This window comes from Amblyomma mixtum, chromosome 4 (genome assembly GCF_055824585.1).
Source record: "Amblyomma mixtum isolate Tamu chromosome 4, ASM5582458v1, whole genome shotgun sequence".
Lineage (NCBI taxonomy): Eukaryota > Metazoa > Arthropoda > Arachnida > Ixodida > Ixodidae > Amblyomma > Amblyomma mixtum.
Genome location: NC_143015.1, coordinates 145,329,767 through 145,352,477, shown reverse-complemented (window position 1 = coordinate 145,352,477; position 22,711 = coordinate 145,329,767). Strand labels below are relative to the sequence as shown.

General features: G+C 48.8%; 2 protein-coding genes across 2 annotated transcripts; both read left to right on the top strand.

Moving 5' to 3' along the window:
- The first annotated feature begins 9,114 nt into the window (after nt 1-9,114).
- On the top strand, nt 9,115-11,955 carry LOC149348645 (uncharacterized). The gene is made up of 2 exons (XM_089541815.1): nt 9,115-9,177; nt 11,428-11,955. The coding sequence occupies exons 1-2, from the start codon at nt 9,115-9,117 to the stop codon at nt 11,953-11,955; spliced, it is 591 nt and encodes a 196-aa protein (XP_089397941.1).
- Nucleotides 11,956-13,991: 2,036 nt separating this feature from the next.
- LOC149348644 (neprilysin-1-like) lies at nt 13,992-22,627 on the top strand. Its single transcript, XM_089541814.1, has 4 exons — nt 13,992-14,116; nt 15,579-15,837; nt 18,245-18,559; nt 22,190-22,627. The coding sequence occupies exons 1-4, from the start codon at nt 13,992-13,994 to the stop codon at nt 22,625-22,627; spliced, it is 1,137 nt and encodes a 378-aa protein (XP_089397940.1).
- Nucleotides 22,628-22,711: the final 84 nt, after the last annotated feature.

Genomic DNA, 22,711 nt, shown 5'->3' with positions numbered 1-22,711 from the left:
TTTTTAGCACGCGCATCGATTGGCGCGACTTCTAACCTCATTAAAGAACTTATGAAAGTCGCACACATTGGTAAAGATTTTGAAAAGAAATCAGAATGGGTTTATTCCATCATGTATTTTTTATGTATGCAGGTCATTGCTTGTATCATTAAGCAGGCTGGAGGGCTGTGTCGTTGGTTGGGATCTCACGCCACCAATCACAGGACCCTAATCGTAGCGCTGAAACACCTCATAGTGTGTCTAGACTTCTCTGTTCTCTTCCGACTCGCCACAATCATTTTTTTGGCTTCCGCTATCGCTTTTCCGCCGGCAGCTCATTGTTCGGACATGGCGGAACTTTGTGCAAAGCAATGGCGATAGGCGTAAAGGATCGCGAAGCCAATTTCAAATTAGCAAAACAAAGTTTATTTCAGGAATAAATGAATGAAAAACTTTATTGTACAAGGGTTATTTCTCTCAGCGTAGGTGGAGCCCTCAGTCCAGGGCCCCAGTGGCCTTTGCAGTCTTGCGAGCCCTGTCGATCAGCTTGAGCTGCTCTTCAGGCTTCGAGCTGGACAGCGCAGCCTACCACTGCTCCGGCGTTGGTGTGTTGTTTATCGGTGCTGCCTGTATTTTCTGACAGGCCCATGTAACGTGGCAAAACGTTGCGTGTTCACCGCATAGCGGGCAGTTGTTTTCATATGTGGAAGGATAGATTTAGCTGAGTAAACTCAGATTGGGGTATGTATTAGTCTGCAGTTGTCTGCAGGCAACCGACTGCTCTCTACTAAGGTCTTTGTGGGGAGGAGGGTAGGTCCTCCGGAGGGCTCGTTGGTGTTCTAAGATGGCTGCATACCGTCTAGTGACTGCGTCCAGTTCCCCTTCTGTGCGCGCCTCCCGGTTGGCGTATGCTCGGGCGTTGGCGTTCGCACATTGGTTCCTTTTGACAGCCTCACGGCCTGGTGTCCACGTGATGAAGCATCTCGTAAAGGTGATTGTCCGCGCCTTGAGTATGTGAATGGCTGCAGTGGATATGCGTCCACTGTTGTACCTTCTGCACGCCTCTTGCGAGTCTGTAATGATGTGTGTATGAAGCTCGTCACTCTGCTGGGTGATGGCGAGTGCAATTGCTGCTTCCTCAGCCTCGAGGATGTTGTTGGTTTCTGTCGAAGCGCAGTTTATGTTCGCTGCGAGTCCCGCTGTCCCTGATGCTGACGACAGCGAGAAAGAGAAGGCGGCTCTCCGTTTCTTGGCGAGTTAAACATTCATCGCATTACGATACCATGCGCAAAAGGCACCGCGATATGGGGGGGGGGGGGGGGGGGGGCCGCTGGGTAAGGAGGCGAAAAAATGATCCTTTCCTACCCAGGAAAGATACAATTCAAATCTGCGGTGAAGCTTCGCCCACATTCAGAATCGCCACACTTCATTCTTTCACGACCGAAAAGCAGCCTGTTAAAACTTTTTTGGCACCTAAGCGAGAAGCTAATCCAGAACGAAATAAGCTCAAGAATACGGAGAGGTTAATGGGTGCCTGACATAGAGAAAATTAGTTGGAACTTCTTCATTTGTACCCCTCTTTAACAATAATTACCGTACTTCATATCACTAGTCACTTAATTTGCGCCTGTATTATCTCACACATACTCCTTAGCATACGGTCTTGAGTTACTTCATTACGTGAAATACCACCCATTCGGCCTCCGTTGTTGAAGATGTTCAAGATTCGGGATGTAGATCTCGTCAAGAGGCATGCTTCGTCCTCCTCCTTTAGCCTCACTACGAGGGCATATTGTATAATATGGCCAAATAAAACTAATATTACTACTACTACATAGATATAAAGCCCCGCATTAACCAAGCCATAAAAACGTGCCTGCGTGGCCTAGGGGCAGCGTGTCTGACTCAGGATTTAAGGGTCCTGAATTCGATTGCCATCGAATTCGGGAGCTCTTGCCAACCCTGCCAAGTCGTGTAGTCTCGTGACGTCGCACAGCCCACCGACCACTCAGTGCTCAGCCATGTCACTGGCCAACTAACACCTGCCAGAGTCATGCTCGTGATTTTTTGCTCACAACACCGACGCCGGATTTTCTGCAGTTAAAAGCATCATCATGGCGAATATGAGAAGCGAACGTAGGGGTGCAACCCCACAAAACATGTTTAGCCGCTACGGTGGCTCAGTGGTTATGGTGCTTGGCTACTGACCATAAAATTCGCGGGTTCGATCCGGCCGCGGCAGTCGCATTCCGATGTAAGTTAATTCTAGAGGCCTGTGTGCTGTGCGATGCCAGTGCACGTTAAAGGACCCCAGGTGGTCGAAATTTCCGGAGCCCTTCACCACGGCGTCCCTCATAGCCTGAGTTGCTTCGGGACGTTAAACCTCAATAAACCAAACCAATATACATGCGTTTAGCTTTGAACGCGCAAGCAACGACGCGCTGCAGTGAGTGAAGTTTGCGCCTCACGGTGCAGCAGACGACACGAAGCACCGCCTCCAGGCGCCTGTGCGCCTGCGCCACTTCGTTTCGATGCGCTGGCATTCCGCAGAGCGCGGACACAACGCGTACACGCTGAGCCATGTTCGCACTTAGAGTGAACGACCCTGCACATTAGTGTGAAAGACAAACAAATTAGCTGTGGTTCATCCAGGCTGAGCCTAGTATGACGAGCGAAAGCTCGGTTAAGGTAAGCACACGAAGGTAAGCACATGCCACACGCTTTTAAATACCTAACGGCGCGAGTCACGCGATTTCCGGCAGATGCGAGAGCGCCGTCGGCATGGAAAAAGTTTTTTTTTCCTCCATGGCCGTCGGCTCCGCATACGCTGCTGTGACGCAGAGTGCAGCGTGTCACGTGATCCGATAGTTGAGAGGTGAGCGAGAGCCGTCGGCTCAACGCGCGCAGCTGTGGAGCGACGTGGAGAGTCACGTGGCATGACGTCAGAACCACGCCTCTGCTCCTCCTGGTTTGAAGGTCAAATTTCGTAGCCACATGACCTTCAGCTTTTTACGGGAGGAGTAGAGCCCCTTTCGCTCCAAAAAACAGTTTATAGCAGTGATGTGCGGTGTCTTTCTTCGTCTCACTTATGTCTCCTAGTGCTTCCATGCACCAAAACTGACACTCACTAGTCCAACAGCCAGTTCTTCCACTCACACGATCACATCGATGTCTATCGCAATCTGGTTGCTAGCGTCCTACGTGTGAATAAGGGCAGGGCAGAAACAAGCCTGTGGCAAGTATGGCAACATTTTAGCGTATGAACACGCATAGATTTTATTAACTCTTTGATGACAAAATTTTATCTCGTTGTTCAAGGAGCTGAAAGTTGAGGCAGCAATTTACAGTTTATAAGGAAGCAAATATGGCGCACGAAAAGTTAGCTTTATTTGCAGCTCCACAGTTTCTCCTGAGCAAACCCTCGTTTTGGTTTGGTTCTCAATCGCACGACCGTAAGTCGTTGCTAGGCTATGTAGATGCAGTATTCAGTTTATAAGTTCCCTTTGTTGTCATCGTGCGCTGGCTGGTCAACCAGATTCATTAAATATGTTTTTTTTTTCAGCAGTATTGACACGAAATTTCGCATGCGTGTTTTCTGCATTCAAATGATGCATTACAAATTAATATACATGAATCAAATCATGGAACTCCAGTACAACCGCTAAATAATTTGCAGCCAATTTTTTCTTGATGTTCTTCCGGTTTGGTTTCAAGAGCGGAACGATGGCTGTATCCTGTAACAAGTTTCAGGTCGCTTGAGGCATGAAAAATCTACAATTCATTCGCTAATACGTCCTTTTAATTCACAAAAACACTTAAGTCAGCCAGCTTCAAGAAGTATAAATACAACAAACATGGTATCGCTTATTATATGCAGTTTTTTTTGTTCACGCCTCACATAACCTAAACATTTCTCACGCGTCCGTGACAATATATTATCCATCGTTCGGTTGCTGAAAGCGAAACTAAAAGAGGATCAAAAAGAAATTAAATTATAAATTATTAAAGGGACAGTGAGGAGAGCTCTATTAATATTTTTTATAGCAAAATCCGGTAGTTCGGCATTTCATGGCTTCGTTGCCACTTGGCCGGCAGCGAAAGATGCATTTATTTCTAAGAAATTTGGATTCGAAGTTGAAAAGGTTTTTCCCGCCACTCAGATTCAAACTTGGGATTCTCCTATGACGACACAGGACTAAGTGACGTGAAACATGACGTGCACTTGACGTAACGCAGGCTCCGTGATTTCTGACAGCCAGCAGAGAGGCCTAGCAGCAGCCGAAATGAAAGCTTCCGCCGGCCGCACGTTGAAGGCATCTATCGGCTATTGCGGCCGCCGCTACCGTCGCTTCGCTTACTTTTGCACCGGCGTTTTGCCAGCATTACGATGGAACCTGTTCTCGAAGTCGTCAAAGACAACGAAGTTCTCGCAAATAGACACCTTTAGCATACCGTGTACCTCAGAATACAGGGAGCACGCCTACAGCCGGCGAGCAGGCGCTGATTGGTCCCGATGCTGCAGGCGCGCGCGTAGCTGCCGGGTACGTGGCGCCATCTGGCGACTTCAAAGAGATTTACGCATGCATTGGCTGCGTCTCAGTGATTTGTGGCTTCTCGTGTCCTAGTGTTGCTAGAACCATTGGTTCTAGCAACACTGTTTTGTCCTATGAAGTCATCACTCTTGTGCTTGCGAGTTTGGCCTGTGGCGGCGATACCTGTATTTTGGTTCTTGCTCTTTTCTTAGTTACAAGAGCTTTGTTGTCAGAATGAGTGGCGTTTTTGTAATCAGGAGCTGGTATTCTGCCGCTACAAGCCAACTTCAATTTCTCCTCAGTGTCCCTTTAATGGTCGTAACTGAATACTACGCGGTAATCTATCCTAACGTGCCTTGCAACAGATGGCAACATAAATAAAAAAACTGCGGTCGTATGCGAGAAAAAGAAGTATTTCGGCTGTTGCCCTGTGCAGCGCTTCTTACAAAGTGTCAAATAGGCAATTGGACATTTTGTAATTCTTTCCTATAAAAGCTTATTTCTGACGTTGCTGCACACAGTGCTGAATTTAAATTTTAGTCTTTTAAAATAAGATGCTGCTTTCAGGCAGCATTTCTTTCTTGAATCTGATTCATTTCTTTCAGTGATTCAGAGGAGTTCATTATCATCAAACAGCCTTAAAATCAGCTCTGCTTTTTCTAGCTCGGGCAAGGATTGTTGTTGCAATAACGTTAGCGACTGCGAAAAAAAAGCGCTTAAAAACCTTCTAATTATGAAGGCAGACTAACTGTAGTCAACATATGCTAGTCAACAACAGTCCATTTTAAAAAGTTTCAAGGTAGCTTTTGTGAGGACAGCTTTCTGGAAGTTTCAGTGCAACGTATGCTATCTGGTAGTGCATAGGGGCGCACAATGACGTGCATTGTCACATCTAGTCTCTGATTAGGCAGGCAAGCAGGTAGTAGTGTGAGGTATGAGAGAACTCGCCCGTACCACTACACTATCACAGGTACAGTGGTTAGGTGTCCCTGTGAACTTTTGGAGCATAATGCCCTACTAAATGCTTTATACAAGGGTGACTCATACTGTACGTTTTGCGCGCATATCCGCTGCGGTACCTTCGTCACTGCATCCTTACAGCTTTGATGAGGATCAAAGTCTACGTTCTCAACCTACCACCACTCGCCGTGAACGCCTATTGGTCAATCGCTAATGGTATTATCGCGTTCCTAAACCGGCTCGTCCGCAGAAAGGATCTCGGCTTGGCGCCCATGACCTTGCTGGAGAGCTTAGAAAGCGGCAAACAAACGCCAATTTTGTTTGGCTATATTTTTTGGCTGCAAAACGACAAGTCACTTAATGCGAACTTCGGATACAGCGAACGAGATCCTCGTGGCCGTCAGGTTAGTTATAAGTCGGCTCGACTGTAACTAGTTTGAACTGCACGCGAAAGCACCTTAATACCTTGAATCCTGTTGCGACGCTTACCAGACCAATATTAGCGTTACAGTAGTGTTTAAGGCAACACAAAATCAACGTTTCCGTCTGTATGCTTGGTTAAAATCTTTTCTTTACTTTCATGTTGCCTCCAGATATGTGAAAAGGAAAACCACGGGCCAATAGGTATGTGCTGCGGCGATGAGTGCGTTCGGAATGAAACCTGCGAAAGCCAAATAGGGAAGACTACCTGCAAACTGGAAGAGTAGGCCCGCGTGGCAGTGGCCTCAGCACAACGTCGCCAGAAATGTTTTTTATGTAAATAAACTATGGTAAATTTTAAAAGAATAAAGTACGCTTTGAAATGTAATGTTTTTTTTGTCTGGTTAATTATTGTACAACAGTCTAGATGAACTGTACAAAAATAAATGTTCTGTTCTTGTGCGCGGGGATCGTTGCAAAGGTTAATTTAAAGGGCAACTGAAGCGGTTTTAGAATTCGATGAGTTTAAGGTTGCCGAATGTGCGAAACGTGCAGGTAAAGCCTCCGAAAATGTTTTGCTCTAGCATTTGAAATGATGGCGCAATCGCCGAATAAAGTCGTCGTCGGCTATCAGGCTTCTCTGAAGTGCACAGCGACAGGCAGAGGCCCCGATAATGACGTCACGTAGGGCGGTACTACGTTTTTAGCGAAGAAACGGTTATCCCATGAAAAAAAACCGACCCCATCGAAGCCGGTGCTCACGATGAACTCTTTGGCGCCATCTGACGACGCACAGCAGCACGCAGGCGTAAGCAGCGGACATCTGAAATTTCGGCAACAATGACGTCACTGCCGAGTTTCCTTGCACTTCTCCACCGTAGTGAGGAAAAGCCTACACATCGACGTGGTTTTAATCAACGATTATGTCACCGTTTTAAATGCTAGGGCAAAAATACTGTGCATGCTTTACCTAGAAGCTTCATAGATTCGAATTCTTGAAAAAGCTCGAATTCTCAAAAAACTGCTTCAGCTTCCCTTTAAGCCTGCAAGGCGCAGATGATGAAAGCTGGGCACAAATGTTCTGAACTGCCAGTGTTCAGGCAATGAATATGTGACACAACAGTTCTGACTTGTTAGCATTTCGTGGTTACTGACCCCTATGCAGTAAAAACGTAGAAAATTTGTAGATTTATTGAGAAAGATGTAATATCATAGCACAGAAATGAATAGCGAGGCTGAGTTATGAACGCCGGAAAACCATCATACAACCGGCACGCCTACTCATTAAGTCAAGAAAGAATTGAAACTCATTCTGTTTCCTACTCATGGAGCAGTAATTCTCGTGGCAGGGCTTCTGCCTCTCTGGTAGGTGAAACTAATCTTGCTTTGAAAACTATATGCCTGTAAATGCAGTTTGTGTAACACTGCCGACAATCGATCTTCTTGTGCGAGCTGAAGCGAAAACCATTTGTAATGTGTAAGACTCTCTACCACACGTAAAACAGCAACAGCAAGTATTGATGAAATACCTATACTAAACTAACGCAGCGAAAGTGTGGGAAGCTTCAACACTGATTCAGAGTAAAACTGCCCAAAACCAAATTCTCACCAAAATATTCCGAACTGATATGAATCCCAGCCCTTTGGGGAATCCGGGAAACTAGGCAGCCCACAATGAAGTCCAATGTTTTGTCGACCGGGCAGTGGATGAGTCTGGCTCGCTGAATTTCACGAAGGACTCCATGATCGCACATCATGATTTAACCAATCAGATTTAACCTTTTAAACCAGAAAGGAGAACTCCCCCCCCCCCCCCCCCCCCCCAACGAAAGCTTGACTAAAGAACAAGAGGTTACGTGGTGCCGTCTACAGACGAGGTCGATTCATTCGCACCCCATCACTCCTTGCGCACATTTATCTTGATCTATTCAACCCGGCTTGTAAACACTGCGACCAACGAGCCAACTACGATCATATCCTCGGGGATTGCAAAACAGAGCCACCTCCGGGTGATCTAGTTACCTCTCCTTTTCTCGAGCGGTGAGAGACCTTGCTGGCTAGCTCTGACCCCAGAACGCAAGTTCTGGCGGTTGAGTGGGCTGACAAAGTCGTCGAGGGCTATGTACTCTCGACCACTCAACGCGACCTATTAGCACCAAGCTCTTTCCGACAAATAAAAAGTTTTACAATCAAAAGCCCAAAAAAAGACGCTCTGGGGGCAAATTAAAAGGAACTTTTCTTATGCAATGGAACATCACTCATCACGAATTCAGAGGCATGCTTTAGCTAAACCACTTATGAATTTTTAGAGGGAAATGGTCTTCCGAGGCCTAAGTAAATGATACAAATCTGTTTATAATATGAGGCACAGGTGTAGTACTTACCGCCATATAGTATAATAATTCTTCGCGTCCGACCAAAAGAAAACACAGAGCAGAGGGGACCGGACTGATTCCATTTCGAACAGTAGCCTTGTACCTTGAGATTCCTTCGACCTGCATCTTGACACTATCGCCATCACCATGGCAAATCCGCTATAACTCGGTCAGCCTGTTATTGCAGGTGCCTCTGTTGGAGTGGTACATACCCACAGTGGGAGAGTGTCGCCTCCTTCATCTCCCACCCTTCCAGGGAGGCCTGGGAGGCGGCGCTGCTCAGCTGCCATGACCTCAAGTCCCAACGGACCTTGGTCGCCAGGGCTCTAGCTGCGTTAGACGCCATTGCGGCTCCGGAATAAGAGTTCCACCTAGATTTGTGAGGACATGGGCCGATAGAGCCTGGGCCCAAACATTTCTTTTGTACATAGTCCATAAATGTTTACCCTCCCCACCACCTCCTCCTTTTTACACATTTTTTCTCGTCTTTGTCTTCTTCACCCTATCAAACTACTTGGCTGTTCTTTACTGAGCAAAACTTTTCGTACTCCAAGGGATAACAAAAGATGGCCTTCTTTACTTGCACATTTCGCAGATCGTTGCCTGTACATTGTTCTTGCACCAACACTTACACCTTTCAAAAGGCACATTAGTCAAAAACCCTGACAGTCATTCAGACTGGCACTTCTTCCACGCACGCCCAATCGGAGGCGCGTGCAAGAAGAAGGGCACGTGCCAACACCACAAGCGCAGAAGCAGAAGAAGATTCCTCCTCTCGCCGGGTCGGTCACGCTTTCTCCGAGCTCTCACCCTGGACCAAGGCATCCGCGGCACCGGCAGCTACAGCCATGCACTACCTGCCCAATCTACGCAGGATCATCAGCGCCAGGGCCAAGAAGGCCAAACCCAAGGTGAGCACATAGTTCTATGCGTATCTAGGATTTCGGCTGTAGGCAACGCGCGCGCTTGTGACATTGGTCCACCTGATAAATTATCTGTGAAGAAAAAAATTGGCGGGGGCTCAGCTTTGGTTAAGCCTGGTAGGTTGCGAAAGCAAAAGCGCAGCGCCTCCAACTGAAGGAACGTAGTGCGCCGACTGCGCCGCGTCTACAGGTCACGCGTGGCTACCGGCCGCCGCTGCGCGACGACTCAAAGCGTCTTAGATAATTTTTTTTATACCCACGCCTCCACATAGGTGTTTTATACTGCATATGCAGTGGCTCTAGTGGGAAGAGCGCGGCGCCATTACCCGACGAGCCGAGTTGGTACCCCGTCTCTCGCTCCTGGTATGACGTCATGCTATAACGTCGCTACCGCCTCTAGCGGGAGGAGCGCGGCGCGCCGTGCCAAGCGGCCGCCGTTGCCCGACGAGCCGAGTTTTTTTTTTTTTTTATTCGAGATGTTTGCCATTAGGCATGATGTAAAAGGGAAAGAAAGTTATAAGAAGGAGTGTAAACAAGCCTCGCTTAAAAAGTGGCAAAAGTTCAAGATAAAGCGATTTTCATCCAGCCGAGTTGATAGCCCGTCTCTCGCTCCTGGTATGACGTCACGCTGTGACGTCACTAGGCATGGTATGGCGTCAGGGGTCATTGTAAAGGTCAAACGTGCCAAGTGGCCACCCCTACGCGAAAGGCCGTTCTTGGGAGTAGTATTGCTTTCACAATAAAAGAGATTTTTTCTTTCCAGCGAAGTCCGAGCCTAGTTTGTCGCCTGTTTGATGGTCGCCGAGTAATTGTAGGGACGCCATAGGGAGGCGTGTGCCTTAGATCTACCGCATGTGGGCGGAGAGGCAATGCCATAGGATTGGCTATAGAGGTCTTGGTTGGTCGGTAATAACTGTTGGACCCACTTCAGTGGATCAGTTGAGGGTGGGTGAAGTGGGAGGGGATGAGCAGGACGGGGACGGGCACTCTTGCGGCTCTAGATGACAGGGCATTGTTGGGCCGCGGCGAGGTTCAAGGCCTAGCCCACGATGTGAAGCTGTAGCTCAGCTTGCGAGCTGCGCAGAACAGCCTGTCATCGCTCTTGTGATTCCATCCCTTGGAAGGGAGGTTTCGGTTTGTTTGGACGAGTCTGATAGGTGTGTTTAAAATCCGATCTGGTGCTTGCGCATAAGTTACAGGTTGGAGATTTTTACCAGCTATGTATGAGGGAAAGGAGGAAAGGCAATGGCATGGTGGCGGTTTGTAATCAACGCCATATCACCTGGTCCGTTTTGGTCAGGGAAAGGTGTGGAGGAGGGTCTTGGCGTGGCGGTTCTTTAGGCCCATTTCCTTTTAAAATCAAAAGCACAATAAACTATGGACGACGAATGCGATCGATGCGCAGAGTATGCATTAGCTGCAGGCGCCAGCTGCAGCGTTATGGTCGGGTGCAGCCCTGAAGCCAGGCGCATAGGCGACCACCCAATCCCTCCACTGAGCGTCAAAAACGAAACTATAACAGCTCTGGCTGTAAACCACCCATGTGCTGTGCGATGTCAGTGCCCGCTAAACAACCCCAGTTTGTTAGGATATTTTGGGGGCCTTCGTTACAGCGCCTGATGGTCTCTTTTCACTTTCTACACCACAAAAAATGACCACGAGGAAAAGAAAGTGGCATTAAATGCTTCACTCATGACGGATACTCCAACTGCACCGTAAGGGAACGGATAAAGAAGGGAGTAAAAGAAATACTGAAAGAGAAGCTATCGTGCAGGGCTCCGGATTGATTTCTACCACGGGAGGCTCTTTTAACCTGCGCTGGCCTAGCATAGCCCACGGCATCTTGTACAGTCTTTGTCAAAAGTAACCAGGCTGCACGTTTTTCTTCTCAGCCGTATATTAATATGCCAGCCTTGAAGCTCTTCATCTTTGTATGGCAAGAGGAACCCCTGTTCTTACCTTCAAATAACTTTCTGATCTTAAGGGAAGCCGTGCGGGCACTGTTATACGTATGAGAAGCAAACCATGGAGCCTGGTTACTTTTGACAAAGACTGTACATTTCTCACCCACCGAAACACAGCCGCGGTTGCTCAAGGCTTTCTTAGTGTGTGAAAGCCTAGGGGGCAGTTACTCCATCTTTCCCGACCTTCTACCCAACTGTCATTTTTAGGTGCCCGAAAGTACACGTTTACGGCGTTCATTAATCGGTCACCGGGCCTTTCTACTGCGTCCCGCAGCGCGCCCGGCCGAAGCAGCCCCTGGACTTCTACGCAGAGCACAGCCGCGTCTCGGCATCCTCAACGGCGCCCGAACCCCCGCCAAGACCCGATGTATTCGCCCAGCCGCCATCGCCGTCGCTGGGGGAGCTCCTGGCCAACGCGCTGTACGTGGCACTGCCCGATGCCCTCTCCTACTGGGCCGCCGAGTTCCCCTGGCGCAAGGCGTTCTGCTGCTGCACGGCCGCAACACTGGTCGCAGCCGTGTGCGTGGCGGCGCTGCTCGTGGCGCAGTACCTGGACGTCGAGCCGCCCCAGTGCGACGAGGACTGCATGCGATACATCAAGGTACGCGATGTACAGGGTGAATCACACTTAGAGGGAACACGGCTCCGCGTGGGCACGTACCTGCGGAGTGCCATTGCATCTAACCCGTTCATAAATCAATGCGGAACGACGCACGAAAAGAGGGAGACATGGTGCTTCGCGTCACATGTCCATCTGCACTTGTTTACCACCGGCTTGGTCGCAATAGTGCCCCGCGTGTGAGCCACCATGCGGACCCTGTACACTGCCGTGCCAACTGGAGACGGACAGGTCTTGTGGAGAAAGTGTCGCGCCTGCAGCGCCACGCTTTTATAGCGGACGACGATGCATTAGTTCGATCGTGAGACCAGGTTGCGAATTTTCAGTGTCCATATGTACACATCAGTCCACGCCGATTGGTTGGTGTCCCAAATGTTAAAGTGATGGTTGTATGAAAATAACTGACACGTATTTCCTGTTACGTCATCTTGGCAGGAACCACACTGACCATCGTATCAGTAATTATTTTTCAAAAGTGAATATAACAAAAATTGTATATCAATAATTATGATTTATATTAAACTATTGATATTAAACCATTTGATATTTTTTATCGCAATGCCCATTCCTGCTTGAAGCGTCAGTCGTACGAGAATGCCCCTCGAAACGGCGTTCCAACCATTCGGCTTGGAAGCCCTTCACTACGGCGTACCTCATAGACTGAGTGGCTTTGGGACGTCAAAGCCCCATAAACCCAAACCTTCGGCTTGATAAGCGAAGCAACGCTTTGGCAGCTTTCAGAAGCGAGCTACTGGTAAAATAATAGAAAATGTACCTTGCCGGCAGTTACCAAAGTGGCATTATACGCCGTGAGGCTTGCCAGCTTGTCGACTAATTGTGTGCGCTGCTTCTCGCACCGAGCTCAAGGCAGGCGGAGCGGGCGCTTCCAGATGAGCACTTAGCGCACGAAATGGACGCGCTAGTCTCGAACCAATAGATGGCTCTGGTGACACGGCGATAAATTTGAGAGAGCCGCGGCGTGTCCCGGGCACTTATATCCCCAATAGTACATATGTGAGTATGGTACACCTATTAGTGAGGTACAGATGAGTGATGTACACATGTAAGTGAGGTGCACCGCGGGGTGAGGTCTCCATGAAGTGAGATCACCAGGGAGTGGGGTGCCCCATGAAATGAGGTAGGCCTAAGAGCAACACACTGTTAGTGAGCTGCACATGTGAGGTGCACCATGGTGTGAGGACATCAGAAAGTGAGGTACACCAACAAGGAGTGCGGTGCAATAGCGAAGATTGAGGTGCAGCCCTCTTCGCCCCCTAGGAGGAAAATAAGAATGGTAGGTTTTAACGACAGATGGATAGAAAGCTTTTTCCGGAAGGAATGGCATCGCCGTCGGCTTCGCACTATGTCCACACACTCTCCAGAACGTACAATGTGTGGTCATGTGACCATCCTAATGGCCTTGGTACAGGTGGCTCCCAGAGTACTGTCGTGAGTTGAGAGGGAAAAAGTTGGGTGCAGTTACTGCCGTAGCTCCTCCTCCCAGAGGAGGGCGGCCGAAATGTATTCAAGCCTTCGTAATAGTGGTTTGTTTACCCTCACCTAACATTGATCATTACCAAGCCAATATAAATAACTGCTTAGGAGGATGTACAGTTGAGTGCGTTAGGTTTATAGTACTGCTGAAGAGTAAAGAACGAAGCAAGAGAATGAATTACAGACAGTGGCGTTTGTTTGTCGTCCCTTAGCACCACTCGTTGTTTGTCTGGCCGTGCTTGCTACTCCTCAACCAAAGTAAGCAGCGCGATAACTCCACTCCGACCTGAAACCAAGCAATACGTAATCGCATATGAATTAAGTTAAAGGTCAGGTTACGTGAAAGGGTGGGTGAAGTAGTCTGATTTGTTTCGTCCTTCCGACGACAGAACAGTACTCCAGGAAAGGTGACAGCGGAACACAAGTTTGAGCTGATTTATAACTCATTATCGAAGCGAGCAGCGCCGTGTAGGCAAAGGACATGTAGTCAGTGGACAGCGCTTGTCTTCTCCAACAGCGGTTTCCTTGCACATTGTTATCCCTTTGCCTACTGTGCTGTTCATTTCAAGCAAGGTGGGAGCGCCAGTGAAGAAGAAATTTAATGGAATCGATACAATACTCCATCCGCCCCGCCTCTCGTGTATTGCTAGTGATCGACTCAGTGCTCGATCATGCTGTGGCTACTCACTGTTGATATCACCGCCCTGCAGGAGTTCCGGACCACCATGGACTGGTCAGTGGGCCCGTGCGACGACTTCTACCGCTTCGTGTGTGGCCACGCCCAGAACAGGTCATCGGTGCGCCAGGAGTTGAACGCGCGATTCATGAGCGCTATGCTCGACTACGCCAGGTGAGTGAGAGCCGATGCACGTGGAGTGATCTGCGACTACCGCTCACTTCACACTTCATCTTCATCATCATCATCAGCAGCAGCCATGTTACATCCGTTTCAAGATGAATTCCTCCCCGATTCCTCCAGTTAGTATAGTGTCCGATCCATCAAAAACAATTCCCTGCATGGACCACCAACGGCATCGACTTGTGCAGTTTGCCCAAATGAGCTTAAGCTTTCAAAAGTTTGATCTGGCAACCATCACTTCCCAACAACATCCACCCGTTCTGAAAGTTTCCATATGACGAGCACCATAATTCGACGTTTTCGTGTGGATTATACGGAGTGCATTTGGAGCATACGGATTCGATGTGGGCAATACGTAAAGTATCGACTCTACATGACGTCATGTATGAAAATTACACGGAAAGTTTACGGACACCAAACAGAAAACATATACAGAACATACGAATTTTTATATATTTTGCATATATCGACTTTATATAACCATAAATCCATATGAGCGGCTCGTATGGAACGTTTCAGTATAGGTCTGCAGGACAAAGGCCTCTCCAATTAACCTCCAGTTAAGCCTGACCTACACCAAATGCGGCCATACTCCCCACATGCCTGCTAATCTCACCCTCTACCCCCTCCCCCCTGTTCGTGTGCCATCTCTTGCAACCTGCCATATGCGCTCCACCCCATTCTTATTCTTCTAGTTATTTCCCTCTCATGGTCCTGATCAGCGGTCAGTACCTGCCCTAGGTAGACGTATTCCCTTACCACTTCCAGCACCTCGCTACAAGTTGTGAAGTGCTGTTCCCTTGCTAGACTGTTGCATATTACTTTGGTTTTCTGCATGTTAATTCTTAGCCCCACCGTTCAACTCTACTAGTCTACTCATTGATCATGCTTTGCAGTTCATCTCCAGAGTGACTCAGCAAGGCAATGGCATCAGCGGATTGGGACATTAAACCCCCTGAACCTAAACCCGTGTCCCCAGGACCTTTACTCTTGACGACGTCGAGAGTAAAGGTTTAGGTTTAGGTTCAGGGGGTTTAATGTCCCAAACCGCTGATGCCATTGCCTTGCTGAGTCACTCTGGAGATGAACTGCAAATCATGATTAATGAGTTAGACAAGTAGAGTAGAACGGTGGGTCTAAAAATTAACATGCAGAAAACCAAAATAATGTTCAACAGTCTAGCAAGGGAACAGCAGCTCACATTTGGTAGTGAGGTGCTGTGGATCTCCCCATACAGTTATATTAGCCTTCCTGACGTCAAAACAAAGTGTGAACGAATCATCGGAGCTTGCGTTTGACGTTGGTAACGAATCCGATAACGAAGAACAATCTCCACAGAACAGTGTGTTCCCAAATAAAAAAAAGGAAGCTACGATAAGCCTAATTGGTACACGGAAGAAGATTTTATCTACGTAAAATTGGGGATCTTGTAAACGGTCCTTTTGGCCGGCAGGCACGAGAACTTCCCTGCCGAGGGCCAGACGGCGGCGCAGAAGGCGGCGCGACTCTTCAGGACGTGCGAGGAGATACTGCTCCAGGACACGGACTACACGCCGCGCATCCGCGGCTACATGCGCGACGCCAACCTGAACTGGCCCCTGGCGTCGTCCTCCAGCGACGTGTTCTACTCCATGGTGTACCTGAACCAGAACTGGAACTGGCCCTCCCTGCTGGGGTTCCGCGCGGGATTCGTTCGCAACAATGTCTTCCAGGTGGGTTGGCGTTGCTGCAGCAGGTTCAAGGTTTATTTTTCAGTCCGGTACATTGCTGAGAAGGGAAAAAAAATTTGCCCAGGCTTAGCTTGGTTAAGTCAAGAATGCGTTGCACATTGCGCGGTCTTTTTGCGCGAGGTATTGCTTGGCGGCACTCGATTTTCTCAGCAGCTTTTCCTCCGTGATGTATGGATGGATGGATGGATGGATGGATGGATAGGAGCGCCCCCTCTTTGAAACGGGGCGGTGGCAACCGCCACCATGCTCAGCCGTTATTTTTTGTTTGTTTTTTTTATTTATTTTTTAAGTGGTTTGGTGACCACGTGACGTCACGTCACGTGGTTTGCTGGCTGCCCGGCCGCGCCCAAGGGCTGAACTGAGTGATTGCAATAGCATAAAAAGCCGCAATTGCGGCTTGACGATGCTACCAACCCCTATGTTGCTTCAGTAGCAGTCGGTTGGGGGAAAAAAGAAACAAAAAGCAGAAAAGAAAGGAAAGGAAAACGAGGCACTGCGCAGAAAATACAATGGCCAGCACTTTTGGCTCCTTGCAATACACAAACTATAGGGCCAGACACAAACGACCTAATTACAAATGTTTGTAAGGAATCAACATCTAATCGTGGATGAAAACAAAAGCATTTCGCTCACTACGCTGTACACACACGCAAAAACAACACTAAAGAAACAGATTTATAGTGTAGTTCACCGTTACGGAGCAAATGGCAGCATTTGTGAACCCAAACTTGTTCAGTAGAGTAGGAAGTATCGTAGAGACTGCAGACCGTAATTAGTTCTCGGACGCGGTACGTGCCAGTGTTCATGGTGTCTTGTTATCCGGCGCACTGGGTTGACACTCAGATTAGTCATATTTAATAAATGATTGGCCTGATCGTGAAGCTGTGATTTATAAATGTGTAAAATGAGTAAAAGATTTATAAATCTATAAATGGCGCTTCTTCCGTGTACCGAATTAGGCTTAGCGCAGATTCCCTTTTTTTTTGGGAACACCGTTGCGTGGAGACTGTTCTTCGCCATCGGATTCGATACCAACGTCAATCGCAAGCTCCGCTGATTCGTTCACACTTTGTTTCGACGTCAGGGGGGCTAATATACACCTGAAGAACTGTGCCGGGAGTGAGCTTTCTTTCTTCTTCTTGCCAGACAAGCGTAGCAAGAAGGCTTAGGAAAATTTGTTACGAGCAAATGCTGCCAGTTAGTAATTGCTATAGGCTTCAATGTTTTCACTGCCAGAACTTAGTTCATTTGCTACAGTCTAATACTCGAAGTAATAAATATTTTTGAGCAAAAGAGCAAAAACACGCACTCGCCCCAATTATTGCAACGTCACCAAACCCAGTGGTTGTTCACAGGAACAATAAGTGCTTGCGGGTGGACGCCGACGTCATCAGGAATGTAGTAGTCGAGTTGGCCGGTCGACCGTGACGTCATAGTGTACTTCAGCACTGGCGCCTGCCGACAGCGAAACTACCCGTACAAAATCCTTTGTAATTAATTATTAACGCTGCGCACTCCTGCTTGGAGTTCACGTTTATTATTACTAGGTCCGTAGGCATCCTTCAAGGCAAAATAACTAACAAGCAAAAAAATCTGTGGCTTAGCTTGGTTAAGCCCGGTAATTGCGAAAGCAATATCCGTACGTACGCCATGGTACAGCTCGTAGTGTAGCTGGTGGTGGTGCTTGTGGTTAGACTTGTGGTGATGCATCGGTTATACAATCCAATCCAATTCAATGCAATGAAATCCATTCCAATGCAATCCAAACCAATCCCATCCCATCCAATCCCATCCAATCCAATTCAATCCAATGCAATCTACTCCACTCCAATCCATTCCAATCCAATCCAATTAATTCCAATTCAATCCAATCCACTCCAATCAAATACAATGCAATCCAAACCAATCCCATCCAATCCAATGCAATGCAATGCAATGCAATCTACTCCACTCCAATCCAATCCAATCCATTCCAATCCAATCCAATCCAATTAATTCTACTCCAATCCAATCCACTCCAATCCAATCAAATGCAATTTAATCTATTCTAATCTAATGTAATCTAATCAAATCTAATCCAATCCAATCCAGTCCAATCAAATCCAATCTAATCTGATCCAGTCTAATCCAATGTTATGCAATCAAGGTCAAATGAAGGTCAATGGTGGTCACCGCCGCGGCGCGATGGTGGCCACCGGCCGCGGCACGATGGTGGTCACCGGCCGCGGCACGCAACGGCGTGAAAGTGCAAGTAGTATAGCTTTCGCAATAAAAACGATCTAGATGGTCGACGCGAATACGGATCCCTCCCTATAGCCAAAGTGGAGCTCATATATATAGAGCCGTCCAGACTCCGTACGTTGAGGCAACAGCCTTCGCGTTCTCGCAGGTGGTCGTCCATCCTGCCGGCAACCTGGACCAGTTTCTGTTCCAGCTGGCCGGTCTGCGTGCCAACGAGGAGGCCCACCGGCGGTACTTCCAGACGCTGTTCGACTCCTACGGGACGGGCAGCGAGCAGGACGTCGTGGACTACGAACTCACGGTCGACCTCGAGAGGGAGCTGCTCCAGCCGCTCGCCGAGGTGCGGGAAGAGCCCGGGGTTTACCTGCTCGACGAGTACAGTCGAAACGTCACTCTGCACAACACGACGAAGCGGCTGCTCAGGGCCATCCGCAAGTTCTTCAACTTGACCGACGAAGTGGAGGTACGGTTTGGACAGGTTAGCGGATTGATGTGCGGAGATCACTTCGTTCGCCCGAAACGTCGTCATAATCACGCGGAGCGACCGTCCTCTGTGGAGTCGTGATCGGTTTGGTTTGGTTTATTGGTGTTTAGCGTCCCGAAGCAACTAAAGCTAGGTTTGGTTTGGTTTATGGGGCTTTATCGTCCCAAAGCGACTCACGCTATGAGACGCCGTATTGAAGGGCTCCGAAAATTTCGGCCACCTGGGGTGCACTGACATATCGCACAGTACAAGGGCCACTAGAATTTCGCCTCCATCAAAAATCGACCGCCGCGGCCGAGATCGAACCCGCGTCTTTCGGGTCAGCAGCCGAGCGCCATAACCACTGAGCCACCGTGACGGCTAAACGTGTTTTGTGTGGTTGCACCTCTGCGTTCGGTTCTCATATCCAATTGATGTTTGTGACTAATGAGTTATGACTAATGAGTGATGGGACTTGTGAGACACGTTGACAATAATTGAGTCATACGACTTGGCCGCATAACTGAGTCTCGGTCACCAGCGGACGGACGAGAACAAACCAACACGAACGCAACGAAAACAAGACGACACAGCACTATACCCACAATTAAGGTTTTAATGGAAAAGAAACGTAAGAAATGTCAGTCGATTTGGGTAATTAGGCCAAATGCGGATATGTGCGCTAGCATGATGCGTTTCGGACCTGCGCTGCTCTGCTTGGTTAAGCTGGTTTTTGTTGTATGTGTTCTTTCATGCAGTGAAAAGAGGTCATGGCAACACCTGCTATAGCACCTGCATTGTGCCACTGCGCCACTGCTCTCCTGCCCACCTGCTACACCTTGGCAAGTAAGCCGACCGGTGGGTAGGTGAGCAGTGGCACAAGGCAGGTGCTATAGCAGGTGTTGCCAGCGGTGGGACTTGGGTTGCTTGGGTTGGGTTGCGACCCCAGTTTCTCTTTCCGAGCAGCCTCTCACGGTTCAATGGACTGCCGCCGGACACGGTTGGTAGGTTGCCCACCACGCGGTGAGCAGGTGAGCATGCAGCCTGCCACAAAACCGGCTTCAGACAAACATACAGACAAAAAAATACAAGCAAACACACAACGCCCTAATGCGGGGAATTGCCACTATAATTCTGTGTCAGCGCACTAATATATACAACTGACCCCGCATGTCAGAAGAAAAAACAACCAAAAAGAGGTACAAGATCGAACCGGCGAAGCTGTAAGGAAAAGCGCGCTCCTTCAAGCACAGGGACAAGCACGCTAATGCACACATAATTTCTCCATAATATAAGCTTCAGTGAGTCCATGCGCAGTCTGATACCAACGGCGATTATAGACAGCGGTGTTGTTTACACAAAACGATCACTCATCCCACGAGACACAATATGCTGTTGTGTGAATGGCTTTTTTTTTCTCGAGACCGATAGTGCTGCAAGAGAGCGGTACACAATACACCACTACCATCGGACGTAGCGTCTTTGCCAAAAAGAATATTTGCCCAAAATCATGATCCCTGATTTTTTTGGTCATGTGCCACCTTATGGAGATATGGGACGACGGCGAAGTTTGCATACATAAGCATGGATGATGAAAAATTGCATTTTTAAACGTGTCATCTGGGAAAGGAAACTGCGCTTGAAGGAGGAGGATGGAACGCAGGATTTCGTGAAAGCTGCCCCAAGAAACTCACAGCACTGCCTCTCTTCGCAAGCTTCGAAAGCGCCGAGTTTTAATTTAGTAAAATTTTCACGGACCTAGAATCATATCACGTGTTGCGTAAATCAGAGAAAATTGAAAAAAATTCTCTCGGCTTAACCGCCCGTTTGTTTGGGCTCAAATTTCGTACAGAGGTTGCATTTGGTGGTCAGTTTTGTTTTATACTACATTTAGGTGGGTACTTGCCTGATTCAGTCAGAATTTTTTGGAAATCCCCATCGTATGTGGCGACGACGATCCAAAACTGAAAAACATCGCAGCAATGGTACCCGTAGCGCCATCTCGCACCCACCGGAGAAACCCAGCTGTGCTAAGTGGAGAGCTCGTTTCTCCGATGGCTGCGAGATGGCGCCACGCGTACCATTGCTGCGAAGTCTTTCGATTTTGGTTCTCCGTCGCCACAGACGATGGGGATTTCCAAATAATTCTGCCCGAATCAGGCAAGTACCCCACCTAAATGTAGTATAAAACAAAACTGACCACTAAATGCAACCTCTGTGCGAAATTTGAGCCCGAACAAACGCGCGTTTAAGCCGAGAGAAATTTTCTTCGATTTTCTCTGATTTGCGCAACAGTCGGTACACCCGGCAGATGCGGTCAGGCTGAAATAGTAGCAGGTGATCAGGAAAATGAGGGTCATTATCCCGGGGTAACTCAATTGCAAAGGTGAGCCCCAAACTATATTCTTGAAACAGCTCAAGGCTATCGACAACACACAGAATATTCCGAACGCTTAAAGAACAAGATAATCGACTGCACACCTGGAGATACGGACATCGAAGCCACCGAGATACCTGACAACACAGCACTCCACTTGCGCAAGAAAAATGAGACGTTACAAGGGTGCCACACGTGAGCTTATCCACCTGAGGTTTATGTGCACCATGAAGCGAACCTGAAACCTAATTGAAATGAGAATATGCAAGGCGAAGAATGACGTTTCGGAGCCCTTACAGTTGTGACAAAGAAGCCAATACGGATTCCGAAACGTCCACGCGAACGCTCTTACTCTCAGAGCCGCAACTTTCAAGGTCATGAACCTTGCGCCGTGACCTCTAAACCGGAGGTGTGGTCTGACGTCATACCATGTGACTCGTCCCACGTGACTCGACACAGCTGCGCCACCGCGCATGGTGTCGCCGCTCTCCCGATCACGTGGCTCCTCCTCTCCTAATCACGTGACGTGTAATACACAAGCGCGGCAGCTGCGCTCGCTTCCAGTACTCACTCCAGCGCTTTCTGCATCGCCATGGAGGCCAGGCGATAAGCAAAACAATGTGTAGCTTTGCTTAACTAACCCAATCAAAACAATGTGTAACCTTCCTTAACTAGCCTTTCGGCTCCTCTCATTAGGTATAAAAGAGTTAAGCCACTGCCAATTTTTTCTCCTCGACTTTGGTCAGTGACCGATAGTTCCTTCTCCAAAAAAATCAGGGGGCACTTTGGCTCTCTACAAGGCAAAAGCCTTTCCTGGCGCACTGTTGGGCATTGACAGCGAGACTGTTTGTGCTGTACTAGTGCTTTATTTGACTACACACTTTGACTACACATTACAACTACCCACTTTGACTGCCGCCTTCGACTGCTTCTTTACCACGACTCTCTCTCTCTGCTTTGATGAGTTCGGTTGTATCCAGGCCCTGTTCGCAGTAATGAGGTATGTAATGCAGTCTCCCACGGACTCCTTACGCCCCCTTTCGGAGCGGACGACAAGTGTTCATTAGTTGGCGTCTGCTCCAAAAGGGGGCGTCAGGCATCCGTGGTTGAACTCATTACTTCGAATCCGCGCACTCTGACGTCATAACCATTTCGACCAGCCGAAGAGCGTGACACCTCTGCTGACAGCCTTCTGTCGACAACGATGACGCATTAAAGGCTTTCGCCTTGATATTTCTTCGAACCCCCTTCAGATCCCGGTCGTCTTCACGCACAAGCGCTACTCCTCCTTTGTGCTGAGCGAGGTGGCGGACGGCGAGAGGCACATGGAGCTGCTCGTCGGCTGGCTCGTGGTGCAGCACACGTCGCGGTTCGCCAACAGGCAGCTCATCCGCAACTACTACTACGACGCCGAGAACCCCGAGCAGCCGCACCGGGTCATGTGCCTGGAGACCACCATCCGGCTGACGGGCGTCGCCCTCTTCGCGCCCATGGTGCAGGGCATCTTCACCCAACAGGTCCGCGCCGACCAGACGCACATCGTGACCACCGTGCGGCGCGCAGTGTTCCAGACGCTCGCGCGCGCCACCTACCCCTGGGCCGACCTGGACGCGGTGTTCCACTACATCGACCGGACGCGGGTCGACGACATCGACGTCAGGTCGGTGACGCACTCTTCCACTGGTCACTAGAGTTTCTGTATAGGCTCCCCACGGGAGCCAGGGTTACGCGTAGGTCTCCCATATTGATCTCCTAAGCATCTGTGGGAGGCAGCG